Source organism: Calonectris borealis, chromosome 12, assembly GCF_964195595.1.
Source record: "Calonectris borealis chromosome 12, bCalBor7.hap1.2, whole genome shotgun sequence".
Lineage (NCBI taxonomy): Eukaryota > Metazoa > Chordata > Aves > Procellariiformes > Procellariidae > Calonectris > Calonectris borealis.
The window spans coordinates 3,885,956-3,911,395 of NC_134323.1; the positions used below are offsets into that span (position 1 = coordinate 3,885,956).

Genomic DNA, 25,440 nt, shown 5'->3' on the forward strand with positions numbered 1-25,440 from the left:
CTCCACAGTGATTGCGCAGCCTGTTAACCAAAGTGCGGCAATGTCATGTGTCCTGTGGGAAGTTATTTATCTTCCTGTGACTTTTGTTTGTGGAAATGAGACACTAATCAGCTTGGTGTCACTAACCAGCTTTGGTCAGCTGCCACCCTTGGTTTTTGCCAATGAATTGCTTTGCTTATGTTCCAGTTATCACATGGCTTCCTTTCAACCCAGAGTTTTCTAACTAGGCTTGAGACCTTTTCCTCATGCTTACAGTCTGCATCAGTATGTACAGTGCCCTTGTGCAGCAACAGATTATACTGGTCATTTGCAATAAGCTATTTTCCAGAAGATGGATAAAGAAAATTCTGGTGTGATAGCAGTGCGCTTTTACTTTAAGCTTCTTCTTGTTTCACTGCTTTTTAATATGTGGTAACTTACTAGTAAAGGTTTTAAGTCTTTTGCAAGACTTGAAATAAAGCTCACAAAATACGTCTGAAGATACTTTCAGGGGATACATAAATGGGGATACATAAATCATTTCAAAATTCCTTTTCAAAGCACTTAATTCTTATATGTAGGTGTTTTGGCAAAGTCCAGAGATAAGATAAAATTAGTCATATAATGAATTAGATACTACAGCTAAATAGGAGTGATGGAAACGTGTCCAAATATATTTTAGGTTATCTTAAATTCAAGAACTTCTGCTAACGGCAGTGTGGGTAAATGGTGCTGTTACAGTAGTCATAGCAGGATATTTTTGCATAGCCTCTGTAGCATGTGCATCTTCAGCATTTTTCATGTTGCCTCAAAACTGCAGAAAAGTCATGGAGGAGGGAGCCTGGGGAGGAGTTGAGGCAGAAGCTCTGAATTGTTGGGAGGAAATTTGGGAGGGAAGAAAGTAACCTGAGAATAGAAATACACTGATGTCAGTGAACTGTCTCTTCTGGTGATTTGTTTACTGTTGTCTTGCTGAAAATGGTACGGAGACTGCATCTTCTTCAATTTAGTTGCATTTTGATGAGGAAGGGGGGGGTTTTCCTGTTCTGTTAAGCTTGACATCTGTTTTCCCTCTCTGTAAAGTTTAATGGGTAGATTTGGAGATATTAAAGGTGTTCTGTCAGTGCTAAATATGTCAGTATTTGCTCCTGCTTCATAAAGGATACTTGTGAGATACTCGTAGGATACACAGCAATGGTTATAATTTGAAATGCAGATCCTGAAAGAGGTCTTAGCAGCACGGTCATCCTTGTGAAGTCCTGTATTTTTTTCTTCTGTTTGTGCAGTCGGCAGTTAGCACAGCACTGATAGCAGTGCCAAACTCCAGAATACTTTTTTCAACAATACATGTGCATAGGTAAGTGGACTCTTGCTTCAGATAAGGAAAGATAAGAGTGCAGTATGTGAAAAATGAGAGTGGAGAAGTGCTTTGTGACATGACTAGCTGTTTATAATACTTGGGTGGGTGAAGGAGATGGTATATACTTTCTTTGTAGCCCTGTAAGCAAAGGAATTTCTCCGAGAAGCTCATTTTAGTGGAGTCCATGGTGGATACCTCAAGTTTCTTTTAGCAGCGTGCAGTGTTGTAAGGTTTAATTCATCTATAAAAATGCTTGTCTAGGAAAAGAAACAAGTTCATGTTACTGCATAAACTGTTAACTTTTGCCAAGCATGTCTCTCATACCTCTTCTAATTTGTGCGGTCATTAAGACACAACTGGAGAGGCTGCAGCTGTCCGGTACCAAGGGGATCTTGGTGCCAACTGCTGGCGACCAGGACACTTAGCTAAATATAGAAAAACATGGGCCTTTTTGTGGGTTCTCTGGTATTTCAGTTATTTGGAAAAGCTCTGGGAAGGATCTTTGTGATATATCTGAGTGATTTGAAAGCAACTCCCGTAACTGTGTATGTGTGGGTCTGTATGTTGCAAAAAATTAAGAGAAGATAAAAAAAAAACCCAAACCAAGAACCCGCTGCTGGTCTTTTGTAGCTGCTGATTTTTTGTGTTTTGGAGAACACCTGTATTAGAAGGCTAAGCAATTGCGCATGAAAAGACATGGATTTTGCCATCTAATTCTGCCTTCAAATGCTTGCTCCTTTTACCTTGCTAAGTGCTCATTTCAAACTTGAGTTGAGACTAAGTTTGGGGATTTTTTTTACATGCTGAAGCTATATCTTTTATTCAATCTCTGAACTTTTCTAAACAAATTCAAATAAGTTTTTGGGTTTTTTATATTGTGTTTGTAGTACATATTTCTCTCATGTATAAAATTGATCTGTGTGTGTTATTCAATTTCCCCTTGCAAATTTCTTCAGTGTTTCACTTCCTTAAAGAAAATAGAGACATTTCCTTTCTTTTCCCCACTGCAGCAAAATTAAAGAATACATTTTTGCATGCTCTTCAATGTAAAGTTTAAATTTGCCTTTTGCTCTAAAGTTCTGTGTAGAATGGAGATTAAGGTACTTTGCAGCCTCGTTGACTAGGAAATGTAGCCAAACATAATAAATGTTGTTCGCTGAAGTTAAAGAACAACAACAACCTTGAGGAAGATCAAACCTAGTGATCACTGCTTTCTTATTAAGTGCATGTAACAGAATGAGGGACACCCAGTGCCACAGGGAGAGAAAAGCTGCATATGGTGAGTTTCCCCTTCCAAAACCAAGTCAAAGATTTACACCTGTTCTTGACTGTGATGTAACAAATAATTTAATGTGCAGACTGATTCATATTACAGAAAAATTGCTATGTGGGAGCAAGATTTATTTGATCAAAGGGTTTATGTCTTCAACCTGTTGGTTCAAGGTTTTTCTTTAAACACTTTGATCTGTGACCTGAACTATGGAGAAAAAAATGCACAATTTTAAGACATGGTCTAAAGCATATTGGAATTACATTTTAGGGACATTTCCATTGTCTTCAGTAACCTTTGAACAGGAAATTTTAAATCTCTTAATTGTACTAAGCTGATTTTTATTCTCACAGATAAAGTTTCAGTATTTTTTTGTTGTTTGATTTAGTAAAACCTCTTTCTTAATTATTAGTTTTCAATAGGCATCTGTTCAAATGATGCCAAGTGATCCCTTAGCAATGAGGAGTACTGTTCTTGTTCTTTCTGTTGAGCTGCTTTGGATGGTTTCTTTCAGTACACTTGGATTTTGTCATGCATGGAGAACTGTGATCTTTCACAGTGGCTGCTGTAGTGAATGCTAAGCAAACAGTATCTTATTTATAAGCAAGCAAAATAACAAAATACCATACACAAAAAATATTAGTCTTTTAGTGAAATCAAATACGTGACATACATTTAATACGTTCTGTCTTTAAGTATAAAAAGTCTACATGACCAGGAAAAATACAGCTCTTGTAATGCATGTAGGGTAAACTTCTCTGGATTTTGGATATGATAGCATTTTGTATGCTGTTATGTGGTACAGGTCCCCTTTCTTCTGCCATCCTCTGCACACCTGTCTGGAGGTTATGTTGTAGGCTGTCTACTGCCTATTTGTCCTCAGGGACTCTATTTTAAATAAAACATTGTTTCCCAAGTCTCAAACTGTCAGGTCTGAACCACAAAAATAAGTTACTGGAGTTAGGGGAGTAGCATTTTTTCCTAATAGGTCATGTAATGGGGCTTCAGATTTTGTGGTAGGTATTAGGTTTGGCCTGGAAAAGACGGCTGTTTACTTTCCAACAGTCTTAATTCATGTCTGAGCAACAGAGGTATAAGTTAGAACAGTTCTGGGAATACGTTTTTGTCAAAAATTTTTGTTGCTATTAAAGGTACTTGGTGGAATTTTTTCTTAATCATCTTTTGATCTTCATTCTGCTCTGTAGGACAGGTGGAGTTTGACGTGCAGAATAAAGTGCTAATTGCCCAGAAAGAGCTTTGACTCAATTAGCTTAAGGATGAATGGGGAAGGTTGATAACTTGGCAGTTTTGCCAAGTTAGGTGTGCTTTACTGACTGGAGGCAGCCTAAGACTTGTCGGAAATGTAAGTGAAATGGCATTTTGCTGAGCGGAAGATGAGAGGCCAGTGCCAGGCTGGGCTGGGCAGCTGTGGCAAGGGGTGAGGGAGGAGATTGCTGGTGCTGGTGAGGGGATTGTCATCATCCCACCTTTGTGTTGGTGGTCACAGTGCTCTGACAGGACACCGGGAAGCTCATTTGCTTACAGCATGGCTTAGCAGCATTTCCAAAGGTATTCAGATTCTGGGTTTGCTTAATGTCCCCTGGAAGTTTGTCCCCCAGGTCCATCCCCTTGAATCCAGAATGGTTAATTTGCCCCCTTCTCCCTGCTCCACACAAGTGACCTGCATTGCCCTAGAAGCCCAACTCTTTCATTGATTGACACGTGGTCTGTCATATAGTTAGGATGTAGTCCATCGATTACTTTGAAAATTAGAATCAAAGCTGTAAGCTGATGTTGGAAGCTGGCTTGCAGGGAACTGCAGCAGAGATTGTATAACAAGATCCTGGGAAAGGAGAGATGACGCAGAGCTCTGTGTTTAGGGCAAAGGCATGTTGTACTATGTATAGGTTCAAGCTAATTATGCCTGAACAAAACTGTATGCGTTTTTTTTCCTACAGTCTAATTGCCAACCTTCATTTTCATCTTCCACCAGTAGCCAGCAATTTCTTGTGTTTATCTGAGGGATTTAGAACATCATTCAATCATTACAGATACCTCCTTATTGTGAAGCAGGTTAGACCATCCAAACCTTTGCCTTTCACTTTCCATGTCAAAGGGAAAAAAGGATTTTTATGGTGTCCCATTAGAAGCTGCCCACTTGCTGAGTTAGAGTAACTCCTAAGGAGGGCAAACTTGTTGAGACTTGCTCTTGCATACTTTAAATTGCTGATTGCTGCAGTAAAACACAATTTTGATGCCCTGGAGTATAATTTTGTTTCATAAAATTATCTATAGCAATGCTACTTTGTGTTATGACCCTGTCTCTGCTTGCAAGCTGAGCAGCCCTGAGCTTAGTTACTGTGTGCAAAGTCCTCCTCTGAATTTCCATGTAGAAGGTCAGATGTGAGTCAGGACTCGGAGTAATTCAAGAAGACGGTGTAGCTGCTGCCGTCTCTGATGGAGGACGGCACATTACTGTTTCTCCTCTGCCTTCTACCTTTGCCTTCCTGATCCACTTCTAAATAATATAACTGACATCATTTTTACTACTACTTGCTATAGTATATATTTGTATCCAGAGCTGATTCAAAGGACAAAGGTAGAGGTTCTTTAATAGTCTTGCAGGTCTGATTTAAGAACCTACTGCTCCTGAATGTTTTCAGCTTTCTTCTGCTAAGGTTTTCACTGTCCAGCCTGCGATTTTACAATATGAAGTGCTCAGCAGCAATACCACATGCCCATCCCCCCCCAACAGGATCCCTTCCTTTCCCTGGATTCATATTTGTGTTCTGCACCCTGTACTGGGACATGGTCTCCAGGGCACAGCTGTTTTTACAGCATCACAAGCCAACCCTTGCCAAACTTAATCCAAATTCAATTCCCACGTGGATATAACTTATGTCTTGGCTACTTTGCCTAAGCAGAGACAAACCATTCACTTTTGATGTGGCTGTATGTTCCAGAGAATGCGGTGCCAATGTCAGAAATTAATTTCAGGGACATTGCAGCCAAGCATGAAAGGAGGTAGAGTTCAGCTATGTTTGGTAAATCCCAATACTATGTAACCAGACAGTGGGATGATTATCTGCCTTGTGTTAAGATGTCTTTAACATAAATGCAGGGAACTTTAAAGCTGTAACTCAAGGCAGCACACAGAGAATAATTTAATTGCAGTATTTCGCCTTTGCCCTTTTAAGACGCTGTATTCTGGACTTTGTGGTTTGGTAGAAACGTGTTTAGCAGGAGTAAGCTCACTGTTATATGTCCCTGACCTGCATTGCCCTAGAAGCCTAATGTAAGTCTTCTGACTTACATTCTGTTGCATGTGCTTGATTTAATTCCTGACTGGTGGAGCAGGAGACAATTGATCTACTGTTGCCCATTGCTCTTTGAAGAGTTTCCGTAAGCTAATGTGCGGTACTCATTTTGGGCTGATGCTCTTGCAAATTGATGAACTTTTTGTAAAATGATGATAAAAGCCACTGTGGCTTCTCCAGATATCTGTCTTTGTTTTGGTCTGGGCTGTGTGTTGCACAGTGTGAAATATTTTGTGCTATTTTGGAAGACCTGTGAGCTCTTTATAAAAGTGTGTTTGAATATATGTATTTTACAAGTACTGTGGTTTGTTGCTTATCACGTGCAATGTCAGAGCGCTTTCCACCCTCTAAAATGTTCAGTGGGATGGAGTGAATGCCTTGGCTTGGAGAAGTCTCATGCTGACTTGTACTTTCTTTAAGTATTGTGACTGGGGTTACAGTGAGTTTTGGCTGTTTGTAGCAGTTCACACTGAAAGTTCAGCTCTTTATCCTTGGAGCATATACAAGCTTAGCTCTTTTTTGTCTTTCTTTTGTTTTTTTTTCTTTTCTATTTTCCTTAGGTAAAAAATCTCTCACGCTTTGTTTTCACACGGAACAAAGTACTTCTCAAATGTAAGAAAAATCTGATACTCAGCACTTTCTATATGAGTTAACTGAAAACTTAAAACATTCAGGGCTTCACAGTAAGCTATAACTGATTACAGATGTCTTTCTGCTCTCTTCCAGGAATGGATAGTAGGTGTCTGTTAATGTACATTGTATAGTATGTAATGCATAGAATGTACATACGTTTAAATTTTCAAAGTAATTAAACCTCCTTTTTCTGTTATTTTCTGTATGTCTGGAGATGTTTAGCACCCTGGCTCATATCTCCTCTATTTCCATTTGTTCCCTGTAGGAAGTTTTTTGAGCTGGTGGCAATATTGACTTAGTGGTCACTGTTCCCATCTGCTGGTTCTCACTCCATGGTTTGTGCCTGTACAATTGTTTCTTTGGCACATGTTGAGCTGGAGAAGGGAGCAGGTATGTCTGAAATTGTGGTATGTATTGTGGGTTGTTTTTTGGAGTTTGGATTTTTTGTTGTTGTTCTTCTCTCATCTTTCTTACTGTGCAGCCATGGTCAGCTGAACAGTTATAGGGCTGAAAACAATTTTCCATATTTGGTATCGGAGAGAAAGGTGAATTGAATATCGCATGGAATCTGCATGCTGGTCTCATAGATGTATGCTGCTGTCTCTCAGAGAAAGTGTGAACGTTTTACAGCAAGGTAAGAGGCTTTTCCTGAGGCAGGGAAAGTGCTAGAATGCTTCTCCCTATATTTTGATACAGGGTGTGCTCTGAGGTGCCTTCATGCATGTGAAGGGACAGAGTTTCAGGGAGGATAGTCATGAGAAATGATTTGGAGTCGTTCCACATGAAAGAATCTCTGAAGTGGATTACAGTGAAGTACAAAGGTTGTTTTTATAGTGTTTTTTTCAGCTGGCAATGACAAGTTATATTACGAAAACTCTTAAGTGATGCGAGTTCCTAAATCCAATTTCTCAAAAGTGACTTGGCATCTTTAACTACATAGGTGTTCTTGGTCATTGCACCTACTGTATAACGTAGACAAGTCTCAGTGTGGTGTGCGCTGGTATCCAGGGGACTTCCTTATGAATGAGCGGAATGGAGTGGGTTCTGGTAATTATGAACTGCTTAGAATCATTAAGTTAGTATTTACTTATGTATCTTATATAAACCTCCATTTCATCATGCTGATGCTTTTTTTTTTTGTGATCTTGCATATGATTCGTCCATTAATGGGTAATCATATCAAAAAGTATTGAAGATGGAAAGAAATACATCACTGTTTTCGCTTGAAAGCTGAAATGCCTGCAGGGCTGGCATCACAGAGCTATACTTTTCGTGGCATTAGCAGGTTCAAAACGCTGTCTGATTCCACACTCAGCAAGCAGCAGTTTTGTGGTACACGCTTTCCTGAACAAGTGTGCAAACAGCTGGCAATGTGCCTCTTAAATGTGGCTGGGTTTGGATTTCACAAATAGCATTTTCATTAGGATCCTGACATTTGTGTATTTTCTCAGTGTTGAAAGGATTATAATGCCAGGATTATATCCGTGTCGGCTTAGCTTTCTGTAAGAAACCCTTTTGCTTCCTTGAAGAGATCAGTCCCGTTCAACATTGCAGCCAGCAATCAGTTTGTCAGAAGAGGTAGAAAAAAGTTCTTTTGGGAATACGATATTATTAAACTTGTTCGATCCTCAGGACTTCACAGAGAAGGCATTTACTAAAGCATGTACTAAGAGCAGAAAGAAGAATAATGGTAAACCAAATTACTGAAAATGGCAAAGAGCTATTGCTAAAGGGTAAGTACTTCATGTTGATACTAATATCTACAAAGGATTATAGTGTTCTGAAACTATCAGTGTATCTTAACCGAAGAATAAAATCATTGCGCTTTCTGAAACACAGGATTATTAAATTGCTAAATCCTTTGAATTGTGTAGTACCAGTCAACTTGATTGGTAAAGCTGTTCTCTAATCTAGTTTTGCAAAGTACAGTAGAAGTTTGATAGTAACTTCACAGGTTTATCTAGGGATAAGTGAAAGATCTGTGCTTAATTGTACATTTAATTTTGTACTCTCGTGCAGCCTAACTGTTGCATAGGTTGTTGTCTGGGAAAGCTTTGGCTGTTTCTTTCATGCAGAACACAAACAAATGCAGTCTTTAGTACTCTGAACTGTTTCAGAGGAACTAATGTGTTATCAACAATACAGCTTTTTAATTTACTTTTTGGTAAAACTGTGCTTTGTTTGTGTCACTTTTGTAGATGCCAAAGCTGTTGCTGATTACAAATATGTACATGGTATCTGCAGTGTAGTGTGTAATGAATTTTAAGAAGCACACCTTTACTTGTTGGGTAAAATTCAGCAAACTCAGAACTTTGATGACAGTGTCAATTTAACAGTGAAGTAAATAATGTTATGTATTAATCTGAAAATGGTGAATGAACATTCTTAAAATACCCATGAATGGCAATAGTTCGGCCTTAAGTGGCAGTTTCTGATGGAAGCGTGTGTCTGGGTCTGGCATGTGAGAGTTCAGCGTCGTCAGTGTAACTGATAGTTTGAGCCTGTGTTTAAAGTACAGAGGATCTCCTTGCTGCCTAAAAGCTATACAGGTAAAGATCTGTCTTTTCATTCTGCTATTCGTTCCTCTCGTACAGCCGTATTGTTGCATGGGTTGTTATCTAGTGCAACTTCGGCCTTTATTTTCATAAAATAGTGGGTCAGCCTGGAATTCACAGCTCGTGCTTTCTGCCACCTTCAGGGAAAAAGACCTGGTAACCCAAGGTTTTAAGTGAACTGGCATTAACAGATTTCGGTTAATTATTTCATTACCAATGCCTAGTGTGTACTGTGAATGAGTTTTATCTAACTAGATGCAATGCTATTTATTTCCTGTTTCTCCTATTTCTGATGTACATATAATACTTCTAATTAAAAAAAAAACCACCTAAAACACTCACCTCCACCCCCAAGAACGTAGTAAAGTTTTCAAAATATTTTGAGAACTGTTTTTTTTCTGATCTTGGAATGTCACTATCAATCTCTTACTACTGCAAAATAACAAAATTCTCGTTTTCAGTTTTGAAAAACATGAAAGTTAAATCATGACTTTCTGGTTTTGCTTGAAAAAAGTGCTTTGGATAATATTGACTACTTTGTACCTAAAGTGAAAATAAGTATTCTTCATTAACAGATTTGTGATGTCAGCTGTCTGTTCTGCTGCCATAAATGAGTTTGTAATCAGAATTTTTGTTTTAGAAATGCTTCATGTTTCTGGCTAGCTGTGTGTTGTCCATAGAGAAGCAAACATTTCTAATAGGCTGTCTTTTTAAAATTATTTTTAAATAAGATCTCTACTTTGGACTGTTACTGACATTGGATTAAGATTTTTGCTAAGCAGTTGAAAGTGAGTAATTTAAGAAAAGAAGCAATATCTTATTTCTGTTTATGAAATTTATATATAATGATCTCTGCAAAAATATAATTGTAAATTGAATAATTTGTTGTAGTCTCCCAAATGAACCAAGAAATAGGTTTCATAACAGTTCTGAGAGTGAATAAGAGTTTTGTTTAGCCCAGCCACAGGTGAAGAGCCACATAAATAAAGTGTATAAGCAGATTTAGAATGTATTTAAAATCAAATTGTCATCTACATGTTTCTTAGGTTATCTTAATATGACAGTCTCTTGATATACTTCAACAATACCCTTGAATGCTTTGCTGCTGTAATGTGGAGATATCGGTGTTCTTGAACAACTAGGAAAGGCCACGAAACTTGTTTAGGGTTTTCTGTTCTTCAACAGTACTCAGTTCTGCAAAACTGTACTGCTGGTGGACGATGAGAAGAATGCTATCGGAACATAGCACAGCCTTTTGGAGGGAACCAAGTTTTATCTCACAATACAAGTGCTTGGGAAAGTAGTATCATTGTTAACATCTGGAAAGTGCTTTCTCAAGAACTGTGTTACAACAGTTTCTTTTATAGAAACAAACAAACCAAAACCTCAAAGTGTAATAAAAATGGACATGGACAGCTTTTTATATTAAAACTTCATCCTTAAGGCTGTGAACAAATGTCTTCAAAAATAATGTTGTGACTAATAAAATTACCTGATTATGCAAGGAAGAAATATTCTACCTGAAAATAATTTCTGTTTGCAGCAATCCCATTGTTCCTCTAGCATATCCTATCCTGTAGCATACCTATCTGGGCTGTATTCATTTGCTTCTAGGTCTTGTAAGAAGAGTAGGTGTAGCAAGCCTATTTTGTTTTTGTGGTCAAAAAATCAAACTGAATTCTGGCCTAATTACCAGTTGTGTAGAAATTTGCAAAATATCTTGACACATGAAAATCTGGAAAAGCATAAATAAATCGGAACAGAACTAACTTGCCTTCCAAAGTTGGATAAATTTTGCATACCTTAAACCATATATAAATTAGGTTTTAATTTAAGTTAGGTTCTCTTTAGAGGTAATTTGCAGCATGCCAAGATGCGTGTACAGGAGAGGCACTCCAGGGATCAGCTAATTGAGCCATCTCTTTGAGTAAAAAGCTAGCCTACATGATTAGTTGAATATAACTACCTGCTGCTTAGATAGCTGAAATTAGGTTAAAGGAAGTCCACACCAAGTTCTTGGGTATCAACTCTAATTTCTAATCTTAGGTTCTAGTGTTATTTGTAGATAGAATATTAAAAATATGAATGATTGTTGTTTTTTTTTTTAAATTAAAAAAAAAAGCCTAAGATTATTTAATGTTCTCTGTGCATGAAAATGGCTCAGTTTGTGTCCCTAGCTATCACAGGCTTTGTGGCCAGTGGTGCTTATAAAATAATGTCTGAATGACAGAAAAAAGTGGTGTTAGCTGCTATCCAGTCTATTTCATTACAATTCTTTTTTTTTACTGTGGTGTACACAAAGGAGTCTGTACATGCATAGTACAATTACAAGTGAGATATTAGCTCTTGCGCTGCTCCAGAAATTAAATTACATTGAGGGAAGGAGTGTTAGGCTGTCCTTTGAGCTGGTTTTCTAGTAAGTATCTGCTGTTTGTCAGTTACAAAGAGGTAAATAAACCAACGAGTTTCTTTCTTTGTCCAGCCTAGCATTTCAGTTCAACTCTGATTTGTACTCTGATTCATGCTAAAATTCTTTGAAGAAATTTAGCCCCTCAGTTAACATTTAGCTCTTGATATTTCAGGCGGGGAGGATTATGGCAACTCTGCATGCCATCATCACAGGTCACAGCCATATCTGGAGCTTTGCCTGCCTAGCAAAGCATGTCTGAGAGTCTGTGCATTCCTCTTGAGATCCTATGAACATGGTGTATGTGCCTCTACCAACGTGCATTTAATTAGCTCGGATATATGCCTATAAAAGCAAAGAGGCATAAGTGTGCTATCAAAGTTCAGCCCTCTTGGGAATCTTTTTTTTTTAATGTTTTAAGCCTTACTGCAGCTTAATTAGCATTCCTATATTTTTCACTTCTGTTATCTGTGCTGGCTAGACTAAAGCCAGTCAGACTATGTCCATCTGTGCCTTCAGCATGCCTTAACTTGTTAGGTGGATAGAGCCTCCATAAGAACTAGATGAGCGTCTCTGAGTTAGTCACATCCAAATGGAAAGATCTGAAGTTGTTTTAAGATGTACTAATTTCCACTTATTTAACTGAACATGATGAAGTAGGGGAGTGGTGGTTTTCTTTAAGGGAGTTCAGAAACTGACAATAGAGGAGGAGAATAAAACCTCGACAGGTCGAGTCATGCAACCATTCCTGCCACCTTCTCACAAGGATGATTATTCTTTTAGTAGTCTGCTGAGTAGACTTTATCACTGTGAAGCTTCCTGATCTTTCTTTACGATAGTCTCACTGTGCCTAATTGTTCAGCTTTCATTTATCCTTACTAATCTGTCTTTCTTACATAGTTACTTTCATGTATGTGTTTTGTCTGTAATTCTCTCTAAATTCTGGTTTTCATCCCTCAGTTACTAAAGAAAACACAATGGCTTGCACAAAAGACTTGCACTCGGCGTGTTCAAGCAGTGAAACTGTGTCTCTCTGGCCTAATCCCCTTCCAGAAGGAAAGCAGTAACGTGAACACTGTCCTCTGTGTTCTTAATCTTTTTTTTTCCTTGCCTTTTTTTTTTTTTTTTAAGTAAAGACAACATAAACCTTTTGGAGAAGAACAAAATAAAACCAGTCAGTAGAATATCCGCTACAATTTTGCCACAGTGTTTTTTCTTGGCAATGAGATAAAAGTTAGGCAGAAGTTTGGACATCCATTTATTGCTTTTATTCTGTCTCCTGGGCTAGTGTGTTTGCATGTATGGGAGTATGCACACTTAGGATTTTTAGCTTTTGTTCCATGGACCATCTTTGATGTTTTATGGAAGTCAGGTGATCCACGCGATGATGAACCTTGTTCTACAGACCTGTGTCCATAACTGAGTAGGGGAGCTCTAAAAAGTTCAGGGAACTCTGGTGATGATGTTTAGATAAACTGTATAATTGTGGTGGCTAGAAATAGAATTATTTGGTTTGGAAGAGAACTGGTAGCATTCAGAAATAAAATGCCTTAATTACTGAAAGATAATGAAGACTGAGAAGCAATGAAACAAGTGAAGAGGAAACATTAACCTACTTGGAATATAGCTTGCCTGCCTCAAAAATTGAGATTAATTAGAGACTAAGGCAAATAAATTATTCTCTGTTGCAGAGTATATAGTTCCCTCTTTAAGAAATGTTGCTTGCAAAACAATCTTGCATGATGAAAACTAACACCACATAGCTACTGTCCAAGACCAAAGACTTGATAACTAAGAATGTGGAAAACTGTACGCATGTCACAAGATGGTGCTTGCCCAGGAGACTTCATGCTTGAGAATGTAAACTGTCCTCGTGTGAAGCTGGGGCAAGAATTCCCCGGAGTAGCTTTCCGAGGTCACCTCCGCTCTCTTCCCAAACTGATGGAGATAACAAGCTCTTCCCATGCAAGTAAGTCTCTTTGAAGCTGCTGGTATTGTTCATTGGCAGACGGAATGTACTAGACAAGTTTTTTTATTGCAGTACGTATTATATACTGTGCTGCAGTCCGTCCTATTCTATTTTGTTAAAGTACATTCGTGATTCTTGTTGAGGAAATGATCATCTGCCATAGACTTTACTCATGAAATTGGAAACAGAATATGGAAAGAGAGAAAATGAGATGAACACTTGGCTGTTGTGATTTAGGACGTGTCTGAAAAGTAGAGATTGCACCGAACGTGCAGCTGTGGTGAAGGTGATTTTGGCTATCATTTAATTAGCTGTATTTAACTTACCAGTGTAGTACTCCTCTTGAATCGGCACACATCTCTGCAGCACCCGGTTCTACATACTGGTAAAGTTAAAATAGGATGTCATTGTAAAGAACTTGAATATAAACTTATATACCTTTGCTTCCTCTTGAAAGTGTAGAGTGTTTGAGAGGGGGTTTAATGTGGTACTTCATTGGATCAGTAGAATCATGCAGTTTGAAAGTTCACTTTTATTTTTGCATTGTGCGCAGTAATTCATAATCTGTATATGCTTTCAGGATAATGGAGCTAATGGTGTGAATGTGGTAAAAAGCCAGCTGTATTTCTCCATCATCTGAACTTTTCCATCGAGAGAAAAATGCACCCTAGCAATTGCAAAAATAATACTCTTATTTCCAATCACTAGTTCTACTGATTTTTCTATTGCAGTTTGCTTTGTTTGGGCTTCCTGTGTGCAGGAAGATGTATAAAGCAAGCACACCACGGAGTCAAATTCGGAGGGAAAGTCTAATGGGAAGGAATTGGGTGATGCTTGAAAATGCAAATGGAGAATGAGAGAGGAGCTGGAAGCTCTTTTTGAGAGAGAGCGGGCTTCTGAAGAGACCAATTGTGAAAAATTTACTGGAAGTAAAATGAAGATGCATCTGAAAAATAATGCCAATTAACTTGGAGATTCATCTTAAGTCACTGGTCTTTGTCAGGCTCAGAGAGATGGTATGAAGTAATCTTTCTTAACTAAGGATAGGTTATATTGATGACAGTAATGAGAGTCTTGGCATTTTGAAAGAGCAAAACAATAGTCATCTTATATAAAAATCTGAGATTGAATGTGTGAGTTATCTTGACAACAGTGTGATTTTATACATAAAAAGAGTGAGAGTTTCTGTAAGCATTACAAGTAAAGGAACGCCCATTATATTTTTTTGAGACAGTAATAAGTTGCATCTGTAAAGTAAGGTTCCTGAAGGAAGAACAAGGAAAACTAAGACAGCAAAGAATTGATTTAAAAACCGCTAAGTGATTTAAAAAAAAAAAAAATCTGTTTGATTTTTTCAAACATTCCGTTGCCAGAGCTAGTATATAGGAAATGAGAAAACAAAACGAAGTTACTCATGACCTTGCTGTGTTTGGTAAGTGTAACGATGAGAAGATACTGCACAGACAAAAGTCTTGAATAATCAAGTAGACAGTATTTCTGTTGATGTTGTCATTATAATTTGCACCTGTGTCCAATTTAAAACCTATATGGCAGATAACTCCATTTCCTCAGTAAAAATCGCAAATGTACTTCAACCACAATAGCATAGAATGAACCGCAGCACAGCTTACAATACGTACTGCAACAGAATTGATCTTGTATACTCTTTCCGCCAATATAGATATAACAAGTACAGCAAGCAAGTAGTTTTTGCAGATTTTTAGTAAATATTTACCTTTGCTGAAGGTGATAAACATTTTATTTTGATGCTGTGTTGCTAAGCTTATATTGCTAAGCTGATATTTTTCTGGTCATGCAAAAATACTACAATGTACAGCAATGCAAACATCTCTTACATGTAGGTGGGAACAGCAAACAACCTGAGCCCACTTGTGCAAGGCAGCTGCTCATTAACATTTTGGTGTTAGTCGTCAGAGCTGTGAGAAAAGCAATAGGCATGTAAACACAGCAGACGGCTATCTACAAATATTTTTGGTCAGCTAAGTGTTTACTTCCAGAAGCTTAAAAAGACTTCTGTTGTTTGTGAATATTGTTTTTCCAACAGTTTTGTTCAAAGCACCTGTGAGCAATTTCCAGCGAATTGTCCTTCTTTCCATGCATCCCTTCCCCTCAGTAAGAATAATACTGAACTTTTTCATAATTTTTTCACTTACAGCTATTACTTTTGTAACAGTGCGGTATATGCTGATCACTGTGTGTAGGGGCAGAGTCTTCTATTTGCCTGTTCATTTTATAAGTTGATTCAGATTTCAAAATGCAGAGATACTTTCACTTCAATTATATTAAAATAATTTAGTGTAGCCATGTTGAACTGATTACCTTAATCATTGAAAATATGCACCAAAAAATCCAGCTGTTTAGTTTCTTGCTTTTTATGTATTCAGTGTACAATACTACTTTAACTTGCAGTATTTTCATTTGAGATAATCAGTTTTTTCTTTCATTTTCAATTTCTTTACTGGTTACTTTTTTGTAAATAGAAAAAAAAATATTCCTTGGATTGATCCTTTCTTAAGGAGATACTCTTGGAAATCTCTTTAGTTTGTATTGGCTGAAATAGCAGGGAGTGAAGAGTTAGAGGCAAAAGAAAGGAATTTTTGTTTGTCTGGAGCCACAGGTCCAAGAACTTCTGAAAACTGGAATCAATTTAATCCCCCCCCCCCCCCCCCCCAAGCTCATTTTATACTATAGTGCCCTTACTTTTTTTTTTTAAAGTTACTACTTGTTACAAAAAACTCTACTGATCTTCCATGTTATCTTTTTTTTTTAACATTCTTCATTGCATATGTGAATGCTTTGCTTTTACTGCACCTGATGTTAGGTTTTAACTTAACAGCATAACAGTAGTCTGAAGAACACACAGTCTAAATGTTCAAAATACAGTAAGGGTAAAGGCATCATGAAGTGAGCACATTTGATGCCTAGGATCAGTGGGCATAGTAGAAAACCAAACAACAACAGAAAAAAACCAACAACAACAAAAAAAGGGGGGGCTTTGGTTGATATTTGCCTGTATTGTAATAACAGAATCTAGTCTTTGAATTGTTTGGTCTTACGAAATCTACCTGATCTGTTTGGACATACTGCTCAAAAGTTGCTCTTAGCCTTAGTAATGATTTCTAAGTGCACGAGAACTGTCTTTTCACTTGTCACTGTTCTATATAAGAAATAGTTATAAAAGGGAACATTAGAGAATAAAGGCACAGATAGTGGTGTAGCTGTGACCCTACTTGTAAATTTTTTTTATTTTACTCTATTTTAATGAAAACAGAGGAGTAGAAATAGAAATAACTCTACCTTGAGAGTAACACCTCTGATACTGATAAGATTGCATAACTTTAGATACTCAAAAGAAACGGATTCAATTGACCAAACAAGTTTATTCCCTATGGTTTTTGTCAAGGTTACAAAGTCTGTCTTTCTGCTCTTATCAAAACCTGCTGCTTTTTTTCTTTGCAGGTCATGGCAACCATAAAGAAAACAGTCCTTTCCTGAACAGTTCAGAAGCTGGCAAGGGAGGCGATTACTATGACAGAAATCTGGCCTTGTTTGAGGTAATTTCTAACTGTTTTTCATACTTCTAATGTGATTTGTGATCTTCCAAGATGGGAGGGATTGAGCACATCGTATTAAGTGGAAGATAAGCATTGCAAAGGTCCAGGCAGTGGGGTGGGTACCTAAGTCTCACTGCATGGCAAATCTAAGAGCCATTGGTGTGTTTAGGGGTGTATCTACGAAGTAGCAAAACATAATGGTACTGGAGGTGACCTGAATAATTTAAATAGTGAAGCTGTGGCACTGTGGGCTAATCAGTGTGGAAAATGAGCATGGGCTGATTTACTGTGTTAAGAAGGACCGTGTTATTCTGTAGGAGAGTGCCTAAATTCAGGTATTCAAATTAGGCTGGATGTCCTGTATTACAACTGCAGCATATCGGTAATACTGATTTCTCCCCCACATGCTTTTTTGTGGGTGTATGTCTGCTGTCCGAAGTACCAGTAGGCAGAGATATCCTGTGTGATGAAAAAGCTCAGATATTATGACCGCTTGGGATTGTGAGGCAGAGAGGTATGACTGTTTCCATGTGGAAGTAAGGAGGACCAGACTCTCATGCGGGAGGCCAGTTGGACCAACCAGGTCCAGCAGAATCCTCCTCCATATCCTCACTTCACTGGCACTGCATTAACTGCAAATATATCATGGTGTGCGAAGACCGAGTTTCTGAAAAACATTTTCAGTGGAGTGGTGCAGAGGGTCTTTGTATGGCTCTGCAGCTGCTTTCCAGCTGGGCCTCTGAGTTGCAGCTTCACAGCAATACTGGCAACATGTACCTGGTGTTTCCCCTTCTGGGAACTCGGTGTGGGGCAGCCTGAGCTGGCTCTACACCCCGCCAGGTTGGCGCCTGCAGAGTTCAGCTGCATGGCATAGAGCCTGGACAAGTATAACTAACCTGCTGCTAAATAGGAACTCACCGTGGAAATGCTACAACCATGTTTGCAGGCAGTGTGCTTGAGCTAAAAGACTTCGAAGCATGCTCCTAGCTGTGGTGTCTCCTCCCTGCAAGGGATGGTAAATCTGTGATCAGCACTTGCAGATCATAAAGAGTTGGCCACTTGTGGCATGGCTGCTGCTAGTCATACCCGCCTTTTTCATAAGCGGTAACTCAGTACCACACCAGGGCTGCAGGCTCTTTCTGTGGTACTAAAGAGGAAGAGGAGAGATAGTGTCCCAAAGACCATGCTGCTCAACTGAACAGGAAGCATGTGTTGCCCCAACCTCTTTCTGGAAGGAATTGTAATCAGGTTTTTAAAGATGTGAACTGCAGATGAGATCAGAGGAAGGAATAAGAAAAGGGACATTTGGGGTCAGTTTCTGCCACCAGGTACAAAGCACATAATGCTACTGATCCTACCAGAAACTGCTTGTGATGATACACGAAGATTTGATAAATCTCCAGACAGTGAAATCTTTCTTCATTGGTTTTTATTTCCTGTGTAGAAGGTTGTTTCTCTTTACCATGCATTACTTACTGTGCAATTAGACATGTAAGACATTTTAATTTCAAAGAGAAAGGGGAAGTGAATTATTTTGTTCTATTTTTTTTTCTTTCTTCCCCTTGAACTTACTTTCAGAAACAGAAGTTGGATAGGATGAATGTAAAGGTGTGAGACCTCCGTACATGTGGCTTTTGGGATTTTTATCTAGATCCACATAAATTAGATTACACAGTTTGAAAAATGTAGTAGAATTATCAGGGTGCATGCATGCCTACAATAACTGGAGTTTAATCACTAACTCTCTAATTTATTTGGCAACTTGACCTTTTTAAAAGTATATCTGTTGATGTAAGCTGACATTAGAGATTTGTGGTTACAGTCCCAAGGCTCAGATGTCTTCTTTATTGCTGTAATTCATGTTTTTCAGCACCTAAGGAGAAGGGTGCAAACCTGTTGACATAGCCTTTTCCCGTCAGATTTGCCGTCCTTTCAGAAAATTAAATGCTCTCATCACTGGTTTAGGCACAATGAAATATTCTGTCATCCCCTGGATGATTTTCCTGGTGTGTTCCCTGGCATCCTCAGGCATGCCAAGGAAGGTGTGACCCCAGCCGTTCTCCATAAATGCTGGGAATTGCAGATGTTGACTGGTTGTCGTCTTCCACAGGAAGAACTTGATATACGACCAAAAGTGTCATCTCTGCTTGGCAAGTTGGTCAACTACACAAATCTTACCCAAGGTGTTAAGGAACATGAAGAAGCAGAAAGTACTGATGGCTCGAAGAAGAAAGTATCAAAAGTAAGTAAAGATTCTCTCCATGGCCAGCTGATGAACAGAATGATTCCCTAAATGATTTTTGGGGACCTGGGCTTCTTTCTGTTTTATCTTAACCTCTGTCACGAGCCATGACAGTGTTGCAAAGGAATAACATAGAACTCTGTAGGTAACCAGATGTTACCAAAGAATTATGGCAGATGTAGTGGTTAAGCACTGTGCACTACAGTGCAGTTACATACGCTTGGTATGGATTTAGATAAGGAGGATGGGCTTTTAGCGGTGAATCGAATAAACAACAAAACAAAAACCCCAGCTTTTTCCTAATGCTGTTTTAGCTGCCTCACAGTATCTGACACATCTCTACAAGCCTGGTAGGTATGACACTAGACTTGCAGGAGACAACACCCTTCTAGAGTGGTGGGTGGAGGTCGAATTGGACACCCTGGGGCGGCTCAAGTGTCATTCTGGTGTTAGGCACTTAGGCAACTGAATTCTGCCCTAAAGGATCTGCGTTTAGATGGTTAGCCCATTTGGGCTGGCCTTGTAATAACTAGGTAGAAGGTGGGGTTTGATTGTTGGTAGTTAGATTTCTATCAGGAGGGCTATGTTCTAACTGCTCTTCTTGGTGCTCTGGCACTCAGGCAAGTGTTTCAGTTACTGCTTAAACCCTCAAGTGGTATAGTTGCATTTTACAGCACTTGTAGGCCTGTCAGTTTGCTTGCAAATTTTGTCAAAGGAAAGTTTTCCAAAAAACTGAGATAGCACTTGAATTCTACAGATTTTATAGTACTGCCCTGTCAAAGTTTGAGCCATTTCAGAAAGAGATGGCAGTGATAATGTTGAAAACCAGCACATTGTTCTCAAAGAGAATGCATGTTACCCCATGCTGAAAGCCGGATTCCAGCTCCCTTACTCACACTCCAGTTCCTTACTCTGCATGGTTTTACACTGGGGATAAAGTTGTTTAGTCAACATGAAGCTTAAAGTTCAATTTTATCTGAGACCACATGCACTGAAGTGCTGTAATATTGTCGTTAGTATGAGATCATTACAAGACTGAGTGAAGGTCATCTGGGTGCCGTAACTGTGTTCTGGTACTATAAGCTTGCATTAAAAAAGTAATTTAAACATTTTAACTGTGAATTTCTTTTCTCTGGTACTTGGTGTTATACTAATTGCTGAGTCTGTCCAAAGTTTTTACCTTCTCATTACTAATACGAAATATCAGCTGCTTCTCTGTTTTAGCATGCTTTTGGTGGGAATAATGTCAGGCATCAGGTGTTAATATGGTGTTACTACATAATCTAAAATAATTTTCAGCCTCTTCCTATCAAAAGCAGATGGGTTGTTACCCTAACAAAGATGGAATGGAGGGGGATACAATAGGTACAGTCCTTACTATTTTGAGAAAGTTCTGATTACTTTTGCTGTTTATTTCCTTATTAATTGCCTGACCAGAATACCAGGGTAAGATGCAGTCTGATCTGAAAGCTAGTCACTTATTTCCCTGTTGGAAGAAGAATTGGGAGAATTTGGTGATGGGTCTGTAGTGTAAAGTTTGTTAAAGCAAATGCAGAATAGCTTCATAAGGTAAAAATGGGGCAAATAACAGGAAACTGAGAAGTTGTTTTAAATCCCCAGTAGAGTATGATTTATATAAACACTTGCGTATTTTCAAACTGTTTACTGCCATAAAAAAGGACTGTTGTCCTTACTAAAGCTATGCTTCTATGGTAAAATAGTTTGGGCTTAATACCTGGATTGTCCTGAATTATGCTTTCCCGTGTCCCAAAAATGTGTGTTTGCAGACTTTCTCAGATGTTTTTTGTAGAATGGGTTGGGTAACCATTCCAAAAGTGACAATATCATCCTGTGTTAACATCTCAGTATTTTCTGTGTAAACACTGCAGTTTCCTTAAGTGAATCTTTGCCTAGCTTGTCTGTCTCTGGGATAAATTACATCAGCTGCAATATCATAACTGTAGTTTGAATTTCTTCTCTCTCTCTTGCCATAAGCAATATGAAATTTTAAACGTCTTGCAAAATATAAGAAGGTTGAATACTAACTTGGCCAATAATTATAACTATTAAAAACAGGAAATTCAAAAGCAGTAACTGTACAATGCTATGGATTTAAGATATCCAGAAACTGTGCAAATGAAATTCTTCTACACGTTTGTTTTTAATCATCTTTGAAGTATAAATCAATACACTGCTGTTACCTTATCCTTCCCATTTGAGCATTAGTGCAGAAGCATGAATATCCACCCCAACACGGTAGCAGGTTCTGTTTTTAAGCGCCAGCATTTTTAACTGACTCGTTGCTGATTGCTGTACTGGGTAGACTCAGCAAATATGTACCCAGCCAGTGTGACAAAAGGTAAGCTGCCTGTCCTGATGTGTCACTTACTGGAATTGGCAACTTACAGACAAGAATTGGAGCAAGGAGGGTGAGCAGACTCTAGATCTGGTATTCAAAAAATGAATGAAGAAAGCAGTCCTTACAGTAAGTGAATATATAATTCTCTATCTGAGCAGGTAAGACAGGTCTCTTGGTGAATACCTTTATGTGACCTAGCACACCCACACCCCTGTCTGCCAAATCATATCCATTCAAATAAAAAAAAAAAGCAACCCAAAAAGAAACCACAAAAAACCCAAATCAACAATAAAACACAGACACAAAAAAAAAAGAGACAAGGCAGTTGTGTGCACATGAAGGAGACAAATCTCCAAGGGGCAGTATTGAAAAAATGAGATCTTTCTTCCAAAGTTTAAGCTTAAAGGATTAGAGAATGATGTGCTTTAGCTTGTGGAGATCACTGTTGTCAGCACCTGCTTTCTACAGTGGCAAGACCAAAAGAGACCTGAACATTTCCACAAGCTCTGGAAAATAGATTACGTGACTATCCCCCTTCTAATCTCTTGGAATAATTGCTACAGAGTTTGTGGAAGATGCAAATGGAGATCAGGACAATTTCAGTGCAAAACAACTTAATATAAACATATTACCCTGTTTCAGCATTCCCATTAAATATTTTTGATAGTAGTGTTCTGTGTTAGATACACGTTAGATAAAATTGACACTACTCCATGTAATAGGGTAGAAATTGGGTTGCTTTTTATCTTTTCTAAATACAGTCTTGTATTAAAGCACTTAATAGACGCAGTGGTATAAAAATATCCCCTTCTCAAGATGGAAAAAAGTAGATTAACTATTTTAGTTCATGTATCTTTAATCAGGCAGTTAATTTCTGTGCTGCTGTCTGTCCTCATGCTACAGAGCAACCGCAAGAGCTGTCATTACCGATCAATGTCCCTGAGCCCTGCAGCCAAGTGCTTTAATAACCCATCACGCTGGCACGATGGAAATAGTGTCCTTCAGACTCCGATCAATATTTGTATCAATTATGTGTCTGCAGCTGATTAGAGTGAACGGAAACATGATCTGCATCACCAAAACTGAGACTGTTTTCGAGATTTTTCTGTCCCTTCTTGGTTGATCTAAAACAGCGTTCTTCAAAATGTCTTTGTGGTTTATTTCCTTTATGCAGCATGGGGTGTTTAATTTTTTTTCATTTGGTAGCTGCTGAGACTGAACATAATACCCTTCTTATTTCAGATTGCATTCTGTTGAGACTTCAGCACTGGTTTAGTATCACTTACTGATTATAAGATGCTATAAAAGAGAGTGAAGTCACTGTAGATTACTGGTGTTAAATATTGCTGTGAACAAGCTGGTTCAATTAGTATTTGTGGATCATTCTTTCATACCAGTATTTTTTGTTTCATGGAGTAAGAAAATCCAGAGTAAACAATTATGCCTGAGGTACACTTACTAATACTGTGGCTTGGGTTTTGTCTGTGGGCAGACACTTAGCATTTCCTAGGCTGCTGTGCTCTGCAGTAGTGTCGTAACTATACAATTAATGCACAATTTCTCTTCCTCTGTGGCTGAAGTTAGCTTGTAACTTGATATGCATAAGAGGCCACTTAAGAGAGAGGGGGGGAAGATGATGAACAGTAGAGCAAAGCTGCAGGGGCCACTTAGGACAGGAGATAGGAAAGAGCTGAGCTAAGGTGAATTCTTATGCAAAGGAAGCAGGTGTTGGGAGATGTGTAAAAGGCAGGCTGAAAACTCACCTGCTTTTATAGTGCTTGGAAATCTGTCATGTAGAATATGTAACTGTGCTCCACTTGCTTCTCCTGCATAGGAGCAATAGGTTGGGCTTCTTTCCTTTTCCCAGCTGCCAGTTTTGACAAACTCTTAGAAACTCCTTTACCCCTGAGATACCCACACATCTGATAAATTCACTTGATGCTGGCTGCTGGGTTCAGAGATGTTGTGAGAGGGGTGACTGATGGATGAATGGTCAGATAGATGATAAAATTATGTGGAATATCTCTTTGAGATGCAAAGAGTATATTAATGTGACAATAGGAAGCCCTTATGCAGGGCAAAATCTGCCCAGTGCCTGGCAACATTATTTAGTCCTTTCTCAGTTAATGGTTATGCGGTTGAAGACGCAATGTGAATCAGATGAAGGTGTTTGAATCAAAAGTATCTAAACCCCCCTTTCTTGAGGAAACAGGTACACTATAAAGAATACCCTGAGAAGATCCTCCTCCACTGTAGCATTGGAACAACTCATTTAAAAATCCTTACCTTACCCTGATCAGGATACTTGTGTACAAGTTCATTTCTGTTAGTATCAGAAGACAACAATTCTTTTTGTCCCTATACATAATCTTGGCAAAGCTGCTCAGGTTAGTTCTATAGGATGGTAATTTTTGTACAAATGGCAGGTGACGTTTTGGGGATTTTTTTTGTACTGTGGCATTGGAACAGCTGAGTAACAGCTTTCTGGCCCCTTGGTGGTAGGTCTCATAAGGTAAGTCCATTGCAAACTGTCAGCACGTGGTTCTGTAGCCCATTTTACTTCAGGAGATTCACCCGAGTTGAAGTGTGTATGGGGAAAGTCTGATTGATCTGATTTAGCTTTAGTCACACGAGGAATTCAAAGTTGACTTCAAAAAATTCAGTCAACAATTCCTGGCATTTCTAACAACTGTTCAGATCATGTTCTTAGGCACAGTTTTCTTTCATCGCCGGCAGGGCAGATTCCTAATGCAGGTGAGGAAATTTGAATTGTAACATGTAATTGCAAGTTGAAGCACTAAATTCCTAGGTTGGTTATTTTGACCTGGTGGTGTTATAACCATTTGATTTTTCTAGGAGTTTGCTTTGTGTAATGAAATATACTCTTGTATTACCTTAGGTAACAAAATTTTTCCATAGTGAAGACAAGGCAAGAACAAAGTTTTGACAGCCATTTTATTGCTTTAAGAGTAATGTGCATGTCCTAAGTACCATTGCTTTTGATTCATGACTAATTTGTCTATAAGAGTGCGTGTTACCTATTTATTTTTGCATTTAATTAATGCTATGTAGTGTCAAATTTGAACATGTGTGGTTACCTCCCTTTAATATCCTTCTCATTTAGGTGATTGTTCATGGGTTTCTTTAAATGCTGTCTATCTGTAATATGTTTTGGAATTCAGGTTTATTTATAGAAAGAAGTGTGAAAAGGGATGAGCCTTGGAGAAGTTACATTCTCTATTCCCCCTATGTTTCAGCATTCTGTATAATTTTAAATGCAAAAGAAAACCTGAGAAAGCAGAAGCAATGACATGTCTTGGCAGGAAACCACAGAGATTTGGGACTCTGAATTGCTGCTAGTGCCAGGTGTGCCAATGCAGGGAACACTTTCGTATTTCTTGAAATAAAACCCTGGTCAGTGGCATGTTGATATCATTGTTTTGGATCTGACTATCCTCTGACAATAACTATTTGGGCAAAAGAGAATTCTACGAAATACTGTGTTGAATGCCAGTCGTGCAGTTTCTGTGAATTCACATAACTAACTTGTATTTTCTCAGTCACTGTCAAAAGTAATTCAGAGTCTGATCCTAACATAAAACATAAGAAAGGTGGAAGCATTAGTTTTACATATAAAATGGAAGGAAATACATTATGCATGTCTCCAAATTGCTTCTAAATCTTTTCTAGTTGTAACATCACAAAAGCATCTTTTCCATGAAGCTAATTTGTAAACTCTGGGGAGTTACGTGGGGCTGCAGCACTCAATAGGTT

General features: G+C 38.4%; 1 protein-coding gene across 15 annotated transcripts in view; it reads left to right on the forward strand.

The window, feature by feature from the left end:
* Positions 1 to 25,440, forward strand: part of SLC12A4 (solute carrier family 12 member 4) — a 51,702-nt gene that overhangs the window by 3,696 nt on the left and 22,566 nt on the right. For 5 of the 15 annotated variants that reach the window (XR_012675356.1, XR_012675354.1, XR_012675355.1 and 2 more), the window contains exons 2-3: positions 16,971 to 17,065; positions 19,176 to 19,307. Coding sequence is in view for 10 of the 15 variants with exons in the window: in XM_075161077.1 (XP_075017178.1) it covers positions 16,971 to 17,065; positions 19,176 to 19,307 (227 nt within the window). In the remaining 5 variants the exon portion in view is untranslated. Of the gene's footprint in view, positions 1 to 6,824; positions 6,950 to 7,040; positions 8,293 to 13,212; positions 13,491 to 14,221; positions 14,507 to 16,970; positions 17,066 to 19,175; positions 19,308 to 24,946; positions 25,033 to 25,440 lie in introns of those variants that run through there. The other 10 variants (XM_075161080.1, XM_075161082.1, XM_075161079.1 and 7 more) reach the window with 8 other exon arrangements.